The sequence below is a fragment of the Pleurodeles waltl genome, chromosome 6 (genome assembly GCF_031143425.1).
Source record: "Pleurodeles waltl isolate 20211129_DDA chromosome 6, aPleWal1.hap1.20221129, whole genome shotgun sequence".
NCBI classification, from domain to species: domain Eukaryota; kingdom Metazoa; phylum Chordata; class Amphibia; order Caudata; family Salamandridae; genus Pleurodeles; species Pleurodeles waltl.
This window is the reverse complement of record NC_090445.1, coordinates 1,214,666,031-1,214,680,411: the sequence shown is the minus strand read 5'-3', so window position 1 is coordinate 1,214,680,411 and position 14,381 is coordinate 1,214,666,031. Positions and strand designations below refer to the sequence as shown.

The 14,381-nt window shown below is 42.0% G+C and overlaps 1 protein-coding gene across 1 annotated transcript in view; it reads right to left on the bottom strand.

Moving 5' to 3' along the window:
• Positions 1–14,381, bottom strand: part of SUPV3L1 (Suv3 like RNA helicase) — a 1,188,002-nt gene that overhangs the window by 829,488 nt on the left and 344,133 nt on the right. The window contains exon 9 of the mRNA XM_069240523.1: positions 4,295–4,475. Coding sequence (XP_069096624.1) covers positions 4,295–4,475 — 181 coding nt within the window. The remainder of the gene's footprint in view (positions 1–4,294; positions 4,476–14,381) is intronic.

The following is a 14,381-nucleotide window of genomic DNA, read 5'->3' as shown; positions in this document are numbered from 1 at the left end:
GAAGTCTTTGCTATCCCTGAGACTTCAACAACAGGAGGCAAGCTCTACATCAAGCCCTTGGAGATTTCTTCTTCAAGATGGAAGGCACACAAAGTCCAGTCTTTGCCCTCTTACTCTGGCAGAAGCAGCACTGCAGGAAAGCTCCACAAAGCACAGTCACAGGCAGGGCAGCACTTGTTCCTCAGCTATCAGCTCTTCTCCAGGCAGAGGTTCCTCTTGATTCCAGAAGTGTTTCTAAAGTTTGTAAGTTTGGGTGCCCTTCTTATACCCATTTTAGTCTTTGAAGTCACCTTTCTTCAAAGGGGATTCACACCTTCTTGTGAAATCCTGCCTTGCCCAGGCAAGGCCTCAGACACACACCAGGGGGCTGGAGACAGCATTGTCAGAGGCAGGCACAGTCCTTTCAGATGAGAGTGACCACTCCACCCCTCCCTCCTAGCAGAGATGGCTAATCAGGAAATGCAGATCACACCCCAGCTCCCTTTGTGTCACTGTCTGGTGTGAGGTGAAAAACAACCCAACTGTCAAACTGACCCAGACAGGGAATCCACAAACAAGGCAGAGTCACAGAATGGTTTAAGCAGAAAATGCTCACTTTCTAAAAGTGGCATTTCCAAACGCACAATCTTAAAATCAACTTTACTAAAAGATGTATTTTTAAATTGTGAGTTCAGGGGTCCCAAACTCCACATGTCCATCTACTCTCTAGGGGAATCTACACTTTAATCATATTTAAAGGTAGCCCCCATATTATCCTATGAGAGAGAGACAGACCTTGCAACAGTGAAAACGAAATTGGCAGTATTTCACTGTCAGGACATATAAACCACATTCCTATATGTCCTACCTTATCCATACACTGCACCCTGCCCTTGGGGCTACCTAGGGCCTACCTTAGGGGTGCCTTACATGTAAGTAAAGGGAAGGTTTAGGCCTGGCAAGTGGGTACACTTGCCAAGTCGAATTTACAGTGTAAAAATACACATACAGACACTGCAGGGGCAGGTCTGAGACATGATTACAGAGCTACTTATGTGGGTGGCACAACCAGTGCTGCAGGCCCACTAGTAGCATTTGATTTACAGGCCCTGGCACCTCTAGTGCACCTTACTAGGGACTTACTAGTAAATCAAATATGCCAATCATGGATAAACCACTTACATACAATTTAAACAGGAGAGCATATGCACTTTAGCACTGGTTAGCAGTGGTAAAGTGCCCAGAGCAACAAAAACAGCAAAATCAGAGTCCAGCACACATCAACAACCTGGGGAACAGAGGCAAAAAGTTAAGGGAGACCACGCCAAGGATGAAAAGTCTAACAGCGAGCATTTCGAGCCCAAGCTTTTTGAGCATGAGTCTGAGCCTTTCGATCCTGGGCCTTTCAATGCCAAAGGTTTTGGGTCAATGGGTGATTTGGACGCCAAGGTGGAGCGGTGTTTTGGCGCTGACACTCTAGATTCTGACGTTTTGGCTTGACTCTGATGATGAGGGATGGGCATATCGAAACAGCTGCTTGGTGCTGGCCATGGCCTAAGTTAAGATTTTGGTCAGTCCAGAGTGTTTGGGATTGGTTGCTGGTGTTGGGGCCGGGATGGAGGATGCACTGTACTCACAGGTTGTCCTGGCATGATGTTCTGCGTTTGGAGCTTGGAACCTGAGCTGTTCCAGGTTGAAAAGGAGCCCTTATCTGCTGCTGACACCTGGGTGTGGGCCTCCTCCTTAGAGTCTTCAGCTTCAAAATGGTCCGTTGTGTCCTTGGTGCTGGCACAGGACATCTCGAGTAATTGAGCATATCGATTCTGGAGTGTTTTCTTGGACAGAAAGGATTTGAAGGCCTCGCAGGTGGTTTTCTGATAGTCCGGAGAGAGGCACAAGTTACACACCTGATGGAGATGGGTGCGAGGGTTCCGGGCTTGGCAATGAGGGCAGAATCTGAAAGGTGTCTGTTCAATCACCAGGTGGACATGGTGTGGAGGGAATGTAGCAGATAAAGTCCAACCCAAAATCAGCCCAATAGGGCTGCTGTCGATTTAAATAATCCCGTCAAAGTCGATAAAGAGACGAGAGAAAATCATCACAATCACAATGGACAATACCGATGGTAGAGTTTGGAAAGATGAAACAATTACGGTGTCAAACTGGAGCAGAGGAGCACATGTCCAAACCAGATGGTGGAAGAAAACAGACCAGCAGTGGAGTTCTTGGCCATGCATATTACCAGCATGAGGAGGAGTCACTCTACCTTGTGACTCAAAAGACTTCCTTCAAAGAAAAACAACTTGCACACTCACAAGCCCAACACTAGATGGGGGGGGGGGGGGGAGTTTATGCTAAGCATGTGTATCTACAGCCACACATGCCTCAAACACGTGATCACACAGGTTGTGCATATTGTATTAATTGTACATTCAATCATACTTCATAACAATTTATCAATTTTTGTTCCACGTAAGTATAATGGTTAGTATGCATGCTAGAATCACTCTTCTCTGTAGTGGAGGAGAGTATTCCTAATTCTGTTTTATGTAACAAGGTAAACAGTAAAGAGAACACCTCTACCAGTGACCACCCTCTTAACATTATCTTTTAACTGGAAGCCAGGTTTTCTGAAATCTATGCATTCTAATTGTTAACCAAAGGATTTAATAAGTCTTACTTTACCATTACAAAAGTCATTGTATTAAATATAAAAATAAGTCTTTGAATGGTCCTGTAGCTGGTACTGGTCAAAGATTATAGATTAAAGTATATAATCTATACTTTGAAGGTTATAGATTAAAGTGTATAATTTATACTTTGACTTTTTCTATTTGACAGTTACAGTCTGACCAGTGACAATGCCATTTTGGTCCAGTCACTATGGGAACATGCCATTTATAATGTCACACCTGGTTCACTCTCAAAAATTAAGCGCACAGAACCTTGTGGGCAGCAAAGTGCAATTAGTTACATTATTTAATACAAGCTTTTTGGACCTGTCAAAAGGGTGACTTTGACATGTCTGTGCAGCAGGGTTAAAGCTGCTCATGTCAGCTAACACAGGGAAGGCCTAAAGTTAACTGCCACTGTAATGGATAGCACAATAGGTGCTGCAGTTCACAAATGTATTTAACTTTCTAGGTCATGGGTGGATTTCCACACAATATACTACAGCCTGCCAGGAAAGTTAAATGTGTCAATCAGCATAAAGTCAATTTTAACATGCTTTAAAAGGAATGACAAGCAATTTACTCCTGCACAGCAGGAGTACTAGTGCACAAGGTTCCATGTCCAGTAAAAACGGGGTCCAGAAAAAGGAAAAGGTATCTGGGGGGACCATGCCGAAAAAGGTAGATTTCCCACAATGAATACATGCTGATCTAGGATCTGAATTAAAGACTGACATACCGGAGAAATAAAAAATAAACAAAAAGCTGCCAATCTGTCTATTCATCTGCAAAGTTTTCCCGGGGTAACGTTTGAATCCTACTCGGGTTGACAGCAACATTTTGGAAATCGTATCTCTGATGGAGGGAGTGTTGTTGTCTCAGCAAGATTGCTAACAAGTGGCGGCCATGTAAATGCTCAGAACTATTGAGGAAAAAGGTGTTGTCGCTGATGAATAAAATCACTGGCATAAAAATCCATCTAGATCCATTAGTTCTGTTTGTTGGAGAAACAGACAATTTCTATTCTTTAACATTCATCACATGAAAATTTGTCACATTATTTTTCTTGGTTACGTGCTAACTATGTGCTCAAAAGTATTCATAACCAGGCAAGCTTCTTTATTTTGATTTGGTGGACTAAAATATGGAAAAAAGAAAAATAAGTAGGATGTATGGCAGAGAGACATTTACTGCTGGGCTTAAAGACACAATGGGAAAATATGAAAAATTATAGACACCTGTACAAATATCTTTTAACTGAACTAAAAGGGGGAATGTCTGCCCTCTCTCATCAAGTTACTGATTGTGGCCGGTGTATGTGCACCTTTGCTCCTTCCAGTATTTGACACTCGAGTTCGGTTTGTCTTTTTCTCATTCACTGCTGTTTGTTGCTTTCTGTGGGGTTAAGCAGTATTACCTTCCTCTGACAATCAATGTTTATGGAATCTATTTATAGTTTCCTACAATTTTTGGCTTATGTCCTACAACTTGGTTTCAAAAATAAAAAAAAGGTTGTTAAAATAAAACAGAGACATGCCAACTAACGTTTTTTTAAATGAATATATACTGAATACTTGGCATTAGTTGAATCCAGATATACTTGATGGAAAATACCTAATTAAACTGAGAAATATAGTCCTTACCTGGTGGAAGACTTCCATATATGACTGCACATTCTAATCCACGAGCTTCAATCTGTCTACTCACAGAGTAAATGTCATTTTTATTGAAACAAACAATGCAGTCACCAGGTTGTAGATTATCCAATGTTTCCAGGGCACATTCTTGTACAGTAATTGGGGTAAGCCTCTTATAGTTTTGTACCTGTTAAGAAACCAGTGTTATGATTTAAAATATGCTAAGTATCTTAACTACCAATCAGTTCAAGTGAAAACAAAACTTACAACAATGAGTTAAAAGAAATTATTTACAATAAAGTCTTCCTCTGCAAAAAGAGGAAACTAAGAATCCACATCTAGAGAAGGGGTGCCACATTTTTTATATGTTCAGCAATAAAAGGAAACACTTTTTAACATAGGTAATTCACATCTGGAAATTTGGCAGAATATTTTCAGGAAAATCAATTCTTTACTGGAGAAACTGTGGCCAGCAAGAAACAATACTTCACGTGTGTTCAAAGAGCAATAAGATACAAATATTCTAGAAAGATGTTCTGTCCCACATGAAGTATGTCACTGGCTGGTGAAAACATCAGACCCACTAGCATGCGTTGGGGCATGAAGATGATCCTACAGTCCACCCATGGAAGACAACAGCTCCAACTCTAATCTCTATGCAGTCTAGTAAGATATGGCACATAACTGTGATGGAAAAAATATGTGGCTCTGACCATTAGGCTAGGTTTCACTAGTGTGGGGTGGCTTTATAGGTCATGTAACGAGCGATACCTCATGTTGATTACAGAAACAGCAATTCTCCTCACACATATTGTTCTGTGGTCACTTTAACCAGAACTCTAAGCACCCTGGCCTAAAAGCCCCATTTCAAGTTGTCTGCAGTCTCAATTGCTTTGTTTGAAGTCAAAGGGAGACCCACAGCACTGGATTCAGAAAGATTCTTCACTTTCAGTTGTCCATCAATTTCTATTAGGAGTCTCAAAGGAGTGCACTGTCATTCAGTTGCTTAATTTCTCTGTTCTGCAGTCAATACTATGCCATTCGAGCCCTCCAATTTCTTTACAATATCTTTGCATGTTGGTTTTCGATGGCACCCCTCATGGCACAAAGACGCCACTAGTTCTTTCTTATTTATCTTGGTAACTTTCAGGTTCCTGGCCACCCAGCCTTATTCTTGTTGTTTTGTTTCATTATTTTAATTTGATACTATGTGTATCATGTTACTTTAGATTTTAGTGTATCATTAGGTTCCACTTATTTCTTTTTTGCTTGGAATATGTTCAGTTTCTTCTAACCAACAAGCTACGGGTGTATGCTGGGCATCACTTTGTTCAGTGCAGATGGTGGAATCTCGCTGCTGTGACAATAGACTTCAAAGACCTTGTGCACTAACCCACCAACCAACTGAACCGAAGGTAGATGCCAAGGCAAACATGCATTGCAGGATAGCAGCATCATGCCAAAAACAACCCTGTCTGCACCCATCTACAAAGTTCTGGAAAGCTTAGGCTCCTTCCTTTATGAACTTTGCAGACATTGTGTCTTGTGATATTGTCTCTTTCGCCATCCACCTGCCTAGCATGCTGATTAACTCTTGCTGAACATGTTTAAGATATGTATGGACTCTTATAGTATTACTGGGTGCTTTTCATCTGTAAGACAAGGCTCAAAGATTCTTCTGATTACCCGATAAACAAATTGTTGCACAAGGTAACCAATGCCTCTACTTGTTCAATGAAGAGAGTTATTACAGGTGTCTTTAACAGCTTCTCAGACAGCCCCACATACATGGAGGAATTTTGCCAACTCAATCTTTGTGATCCTAAGAGCTACACATAGAAAGTAGTTGGTTCCATGCTTATGGAAGAACACACCTTTGACCTAATCTGTACTAATATGGGCACACGCTATATATGCCCACTCCTCTTATCTGGACTGATCACCATATGGTAGTTTTCACAACTAACCTGAAAGCCAAGTTGTGCAATAACACTGCAAAACGATCTCTTTGTTGAACTTGGGGCAAGTTTAATCGCTTTACTCTTTTTTTGTTTTTTTACTCTTTATATTAGGTATTTTCATGTATTTAGTACACTGTATCATAGTATTCAGATATTAAAGACAGTACGGTGAACCAATGTTAACTAATGCAAATCTCTAACACTAACTCTTTGTCAAGCCACTGGTTCCATAGAATATGTTTTCAACAGTACTGGATGTTTAATATGAACACTAGAAGTACAGATTTACTGGCACATGTTAGGAGGTAAAACATTTTATCTTAACTTTTAACAAAATCTGCACCTGTCTGTAAGGGTCAAAGGATAATGTTGCAGTGTACCTCATTATGCAACACTATGTAGATATTTGACAGTGTAGAGCCTGCCATGTTGTGGTCTCTGGGCTATGCAAAAACAACAAGTGATGGACGGAACGCTGAACAATGTCAAACATTCACCCCAGTACAGAGATCTGGGACGAAATCCATTGTTTTTTTTGCCACCCATGCCATTCCAGTTTGGACCCAGCCATATGGAAATCAGTCTTGACCCTGTTCCTCATGGGAACAGTCCAGCCCGAACTGCCAAGCCAGGTCCTCTCTGGACTGGAAACAAGCAACACATGTTGTGGTCTCTGGGCTATTACAGAGGAAAGCTAGCGGATGCCCCAGGTTCTGATGTGGGGGGTAGTCATTCATGTGTGGCATCTACCAGAAGGGAGTCCCACGCTGCCGCTATTGGATATTTGCGCAGGCCCTTGGCTTCTTCTCAATGTAAGGCCCTGCTTTTGGCCCACCAGAGCAGAGGGGCCAGGAGCTCGCCATCTGCGTGTGATCAGATGTTTTGCAAGCAGCATGGCCAAATCAATGAACTGAGCATAAGCCCTAATACTCTTGGTGCAGTGCAACTGACCCAGTAGGCATGCTCCAAATTCTGCCGGCCCAATAGGCATGCCCCAATTTGTGCAATCTTATGTATCCCATCTATCTAGATGGGATGTGACTGCATGCCAGTACTGGGAGAGTGTTGGGCACACCTAAAACATGTGAAGGAGGTCCATGTCTATTGTGTGACAGCATGAGCAGGCTGAGCCCGTGCGCTGGAAGCATTTGTTTATTTTTTTGAGGGGCAAAATATGCCCTGTGCAGCACAAAGCCTTCTATTAGGTGAAAGCAGGCACTGTGAGGCACCAGGGTAGTGTACTTCACAATGTGTTGCTATTCCAAGTCAGAATAGGGGCGACCCAATGCTGTTGTAGCACGGTCAGGGAGATAGCAGTGTGTGTGGGCAGGGAGCTTTCATGCCAGCAAACCAGTTGACAGACGTCACCCAACACACACAAGTGTTGTATCATGAACAGCATGTCTGACTCCTGCTGTATGTCGCCCAAGCGTGTTGTCAGGGATCAGGATAGAGAGGTGTACAGTAGGAACTGTCCTGGGAGTTGCCCAGTCGCAGTGACAAACTCCTCCACTGACTGAAGTACCCAATCAATATATAGATTGCCCAACGTGCACATCCTAGCCTCATGCCAATGCCTGGTTCCCACTGAAAGGTGAACACTGAGGTGCACAGCTAAGAAAGGGATGGCTGGTGCGAGTGGTCTTACTGATTGTGAAATAAGAGGTTGCGTCGGAAGCATCGACATGCCATTCGCAGCAGGGCTGATTGCGGCATCGGCAGCCTTTAGTGTGGGTGGAACAAGCTCAATACCTGGGGTACATCCGACATGGGAGAAACCGATACCATGTCCTCTAGTTGGTGGCCAGACAGCCACCAAGCCACACACTGGAGCTGGAGGGGCTCGGTCAAAATTTGGTACACCCATGCCTCTAATCCGGGGGAGACAGAGTTTATTTCATGTCACCTGGCGGCGGGTTGCATGCCAAATAAAGTCTCCCATAGTGTGTTACAATGAACGAAAAGAGAGTTTTGTAATGTAGGCTTATAAGGCTGGCAAGTAAGTAGAGGAGGCGCTGTAACCTGACCATTTTGACTAGGCCTATGCATCCCTACCCCAATGCCGTTTCTGAACGCAAGCTGGTGACCGCCCGGCCCAAATTGCCATACCTTAGGTCTGATAGAGAATGGTATATATGGATTCCCAGATAAGGGAAGGTGTTATGTTGCCACCTTAGGGGAACACTATTTATCTGTAGCACAAAATCAGGCATAGAGGTCACAAAGGGGAACAGGACTTGCTCCAATTAACTCTGTGGCCAGATACCCCTACAAATACAGCAAGCATGTGTGCTATATGGGTGAGAATGCCCTGGACATCCCTGAGATGTAAGACCATACCATCAGCATTAAAGATTACCGAATGCTGCCTGTCCCTCAGAGGGATCCCACGTCATAGCCCTTCGTCTCGCAGAATGTGTGCCTGTGGATCCATAGCTAATGAAAATAACAGAGGGGATGGAGGGCATCCGTGACAGGTGCTCTTACTGATACTTATGCAGTTCGAGATTAATTGACCCCAGGCAATTTCATGAGTGTTCCAAGGCCTTTCCCGCGGTCAAGGACTAAATATCTGGAGTGGGGTCAGGCAATTTGGGCGAATTCTCGGACCCAGAAAAAAAACCTAATATTTTAGCTAGTAATTTGTAGTCCGCGCTGAGGAGCTCTAGTAGTCTGTAAGCGGTTAGCTCCATTGTGTCCCTGCCTGGTTTTGGCAACAATATAACCAGAGCTCCAAACAGGGAGGGCTGGAGAGAAGAGGCTGCCATGGACTCATTGTGTAATGCTTTCAACTTCTGGGCCAATACTGAGCTCGCTCTGCTTTTAATTGCATACTTTTATCTTTTAGCTCTGACTTATGGGAGAAAAATCATGTCTACATCCCGAATTGTAAAACCTTGTTCAACTCTGCCATTGATATCACTATTCCTCTCAAACCCAAATGTGTCTCCCTTTTCACAGCTTGGTTCATCCCTGAACTGGAAGCCATTATGCATTTTCTGAAACAGCAGGAATGGCAGTTGCACTTGTAATACAAACATAATAAAAATCTAAGCCCCATTACACATCATAACTTCAAAACAATTGATGAATAGCCAAAAACTCCCATTATCCTGGCCAAATTATCCTTGTCAAAAATCCAACTAAGAAAGCCGTCAATACTGTGAAAAATATTTCTAACACTAAGGCAACCTCTACTAATCACTCTCAATACTCTACTCTTTGCACCAAGTTATCTATGTTTTTTTATATCCAAAATTGACAATTCTCTGCAGTCTAATTATATCATGAATTGCCATAAGCATGACACCCAAACAGATCTGTTTAAGTCTGTACTGTCTTTGCTCCTTTAGATGAGCCAAAATGAATTGAATTTGTTCTGGCTCTGAAGTGACCCTTGTTCAGCAGTATTATGAAGAACTCTAAAACTATTATAACACGCTCTCTTACCCCTCTGTTAGTCATCTCTTACTGAGACTGGGAAAAGACTCTGGTAATTCCACTACTCAAAGAAATCCTCAGCTGACAGTAGGGTACTTTCCAATTTTCAACCTATCTGTTTCCTGCCTTGTCTGCTAAAATCAATGTGTTAAATGAGCAGCTTTCACTTTTTGATGAAAGCTCTTGTGATTTTATGCAGTCAGGGTACGATTTATTTCAAAACACATTTTTATTCAAGTTTTACAACTTGGAAATGAATCATCTGCAAAAAAATATGAGAAAAATAATAACATTATCCAGACCCATTCAGTGTCCATCAAATCCTCCCATCCCTCCTCTGTCTGCAACCCTTGTCAATCCTGACTAATCATGGCACTTCTTATTCACAGGTCTTTAGAATGCACTTTTGCTGTGATAGCCCCCCAGTTACGTGGTCCGCCATTGTAGGTTTGCCAATCCAGACAGGATCTAGACAGCCAAGGCACTAAGAAGGTCTTAGTTTGAACTCCAGATCTTTGTACGTCGCTGGATGATGGCTGAATAGCAGCGATCATCCTCATGCACCTCCACATGATATTCAAAACCATTTTCCTTTTATTCTGCTATATTGATGAAATGAGAGTTGTGGACCTTACAATAAATTGCTACAGTCATTTCTCACAGACCACATTTAAATCAAATTGTCTTTTTAAATCCTTATTAATTCTCCATTCTGCTTCTTTCCCAAAGTGTACAGTCCTAGTCAACCTTTTTTTTTTTTTTTTTTTTACAAACTCTCAAGTTCAGATCCACTCTTATGGTATCTATTTCCAGTCATGTGTTGATTAATCCCATCTCATCATGGTTATGCGACTCAGTCTACCTTCAAATCGTGCCTTTTGCCCCTTGCTGAGTGAAAGCAAAGTGAGTCCATAAGACTCAAGTCTGCTAATCAAAGATTCTCATTTTCGATCCCAGTTTTTGGTCTGAATATTGTATGCTGAGCTTGGCTCACCTTCCATTCCTGTGACTGGCGCCCACAATATTGGAGCAATCTTTGAAGAAACTCTTTTCTGCCCTACTAATTTGAATAAAACCATTTTGAAAATTATTTTTTTAATGAATGTATTTGGGAAAATTCTCATTTTTCTGACTGCTACTCGCCACAAACAAATGAAGCAGCCAAACATCACCCTTAGCTGAATGACTGCAAATCACCTCATCTTAGACTTCCTAAATAGCTTCGTCCATATTTAGACGATCCAAAATGCTGCTGTTTTATTACATGAGGCTGAATTAGCATTCTCGCATCTCGTCACATCTGACTTTGGTGCACTGGCAAACAATAAACAAAATGCTATCTTAAAATTGTAATCTGCATCAAGGAACTCCATGGTGGTCGTCCAATTGTCCCAGGGTAGATTTCAGGGTATATGCACCTTTGCTCCTTTACTGCTCATTGACTGCAGGTTTCCTAGTTTAAGACAGGCCTGGGTGATCACACTTTCTTCCTACTTGCAGTTGTAGCCTAGAATACTCTTCCTTGGCCCCCTACAAACAGCAATGGGCCACTCTCTATTCTGCAGAAACTACCTTTTCACAAATCTAACTCCTTTAACTTATGTCACTCTTAAGAGTCTCAGAAACAAGATGCTGTGTTACTAGAGAAACAGCTGTGCTTATAGAAATGACAACAACATCATCATATGTTAATATGCTGCAAACAGCCTACTGTAATGTGTATGGAGGACTATTTTAGACTTCACACATCATCTTACACACTACATACAAGGTTATCAGCCAACACCCTTCTTATGCCTAGTCTAATCTCACGTTATGCATATATAAAAAACAATGACAGTCAAGGTGAGTATTTTTCAATATCTAGGACAAACATTTGGGGGTTCAACTCCAACTCTAATAACGTCCATAAAGAAAATGCATATAAATCTTGTACTTCTGTGATAGTACCTACTGGTTAATACAGCATTCTGCAACTTTAGGATAATCCTCCACCCAATATAATGAACACAGGGGCAGGCAGTGATACTGGAAGCTATGAAAGAGGTTCAGAGAAATGCTATCCAGTGTTCAGATATTCATACTTGGCAAAGACGTAATTGGAACTCTGTGGAGCAAAAGCCTGGCTTATCAGTCACCAGAGACCTTGTATTATTGGTGTCTTCTGGAGACAGGAGTTGAAATGTAATTTCCTAAAGTGTCATCTGTTGGTAGGACTAACCAGTCACAAATCTTTAATAGTGCACAGCAGCATTAAAAGGACCACTGAATGTGAAGTTCAGATTGAGCTTGGTTTGCAACTGCAAGCTGCAAAAATAACTGAGTCTTGTAGATGGTGGTGTTGTCAAAATTGCTTCTGACAAAACACTGAATGTCTACACTGCTGATGGGTAAGAGTCTGGGAGAAGGAACCTGCCACACTAAGCAATTTATACACAGAAGATTCCAAGACCAAAATTTACCGTGATCACTTTATCTGTACCAAGAGTTCATTTGTCACTGTTGACACTGTAGACTACATCGTGATAATTCTTAAGAGCTACAGACTATTGCAGATCTAAAATTGAGAATGCAAAGAGGTGTGGAAGCTGACCTTAATGCCTTCTTATGACATCTCCACTCAGATATGAAATCTGCTGTCATATTTGGCAATAATAATAAGTGCACCGCAACCTTCTCTGTCAAATGTGGACTACAACAGGGGTGTGTGTTTGCTGCAATCTTATTTCTGCCCTATATCAATAAGCGTGAATCGGTTTTAGAAAATGTTGGGGCTGATATGCCCGCCGTGAGCAATACACCAATGCCGGCTCTCTTTTGTGCAGAGGATGCCGTGCTATTGGCCAGGACTGAAAACAGCTGAAAGCAGCTGTTTATGTCCTTTGTTTATGGAGGAGCTGGAACTGTAGACTAACCTCTCAAAGACACACATAATGATATATGGTCCTACGAACACTAAAATGTGCCCCATTTGCATAAGTGGTAATTCCATTGCCAGAGGGAATCAGTTACCTTATTTGGGGGCAATGTTTGATGAGGCTTGTTCTTTGTCCGCGTGTGTCACAAGCAGGTGAGTTGGTATTCTCGTGCAGTTGGTACCATCTTCTCCTTGGAAGCCCATTACCTCTGTACTAGAAATCTACAAGAGGACGTCTCTCCCCTCCCTGGTTTATGGGTCAGGGGTCTGGGGTTACAGGGATACCGCAAGGGTACAAACAGAAAGGAACAGTGTCTGCCGATGGTTGCTGGGTTTTCCTCCGTCTACCTCCCATTTCATAGCTCACCAGGAGCTTGGCCTGGAATAGGCTAAAACCAAATTAGCCTTGTTACTCTATTATTGTGGTGCTCCGTATGGCTAAATTAAGAGGTTGACATTAATAGTCTTATTATCTTGGATTGCCTCGTGTCACCATGGTCCCAAAATTCCTTGAATTAGGTACATTAGGGAGATCATCGTGGCCCTGTGTTTCCCTTATATTTCTGATAACCTTACAGAGTTACCAAGAGGGATAAAGGGTGGCTGAAGGATTGCTTTCTTGCGTATAGAAAGGACAGTCGAGGGAGGGAGGGAGCTAATGAAACCATCTATTAAATGTGATTGTATTTATATAGCGGTTACTACCCCTGACGAGGTGTTGAAGGACTTTTGGGTGAGTAGCACGCTACTCTGGACCCCAAAAAGGAATAGTATGGGGAAATATGAGTACGGTATTAGTATAGGGAGGCATGAGTTCATGTGAGCAGAGGACATGCAAGTCGTTAGTTGATTTGAATAGCATAATGGAGGGATAGAGGAGGGATGAATCCAGAAGTGTTACTTGGGAGATCATAGTAGTAAGATGAGGTTTGGGATGAGTAAAGGAGAGGTGGAGAGTCTGTAGAAAGGTATTAGAGAGATCACTGTAGTTAAATGGGGTTTGGAATGAGTCAAAGGAGAGATAAATGAAGGAGAATTTAGAAGGGTTGTTTTGGAGTTCATAGTCGTAACCTGAAGTTTGGGGAGAGCCAGGAGGGGTTGAGGAGAGAAGAGTCTGGGAAGAGTTATTTTAGTGATCATAGTAGTCGAATGGGTTTGGGATGAGTCAGAGAGTGTAGCTAGAGGATAGATAGAGGTATGGGGTGATGGTCAGACAGGTTACAGATTTTGAGAGAGTAACATTTTTTTTTGGGGGGGGGGGGTTTCTCTTGTGCAGTAGGATTAGAGTAGTTAATATATAGATACATGATTAAATAATCAATGGAATAAATGTGTAAAAATATAATATACTGTGATTTAAAGTTGTTTTGTAGAAACACAGACTTACAAGAGTAACAGTATTTGAAGTTCATTTATTTGTGTACTTTCATAACAGTATTTTAGCTTTCCTCAGTATTGAAATGCTTGTAGATAAATAGTTAATATATTTACCTACTGTGATAGATAAAAAAAACATACTCATAAGCATCTAATAAAGCAACGTATATAGAAACTATGCAATGACTGTAGGAGGCTGGACTGGCTTGTAGTGAGTACCAAGGGGTACTTACACCTTGCACCAGGCCCAGTTATCCCTTATTAGTGTATAGGGTGTCTAGCAGCATAGGCTGATAGATAATGGTAGCTTAGCAGAGCAGCTTAGGCTGAACTAGGAGACGAGTGAAGCTCCTACAGTACCACTAGTGTCATATGCACAATATCATAAGAAAACACA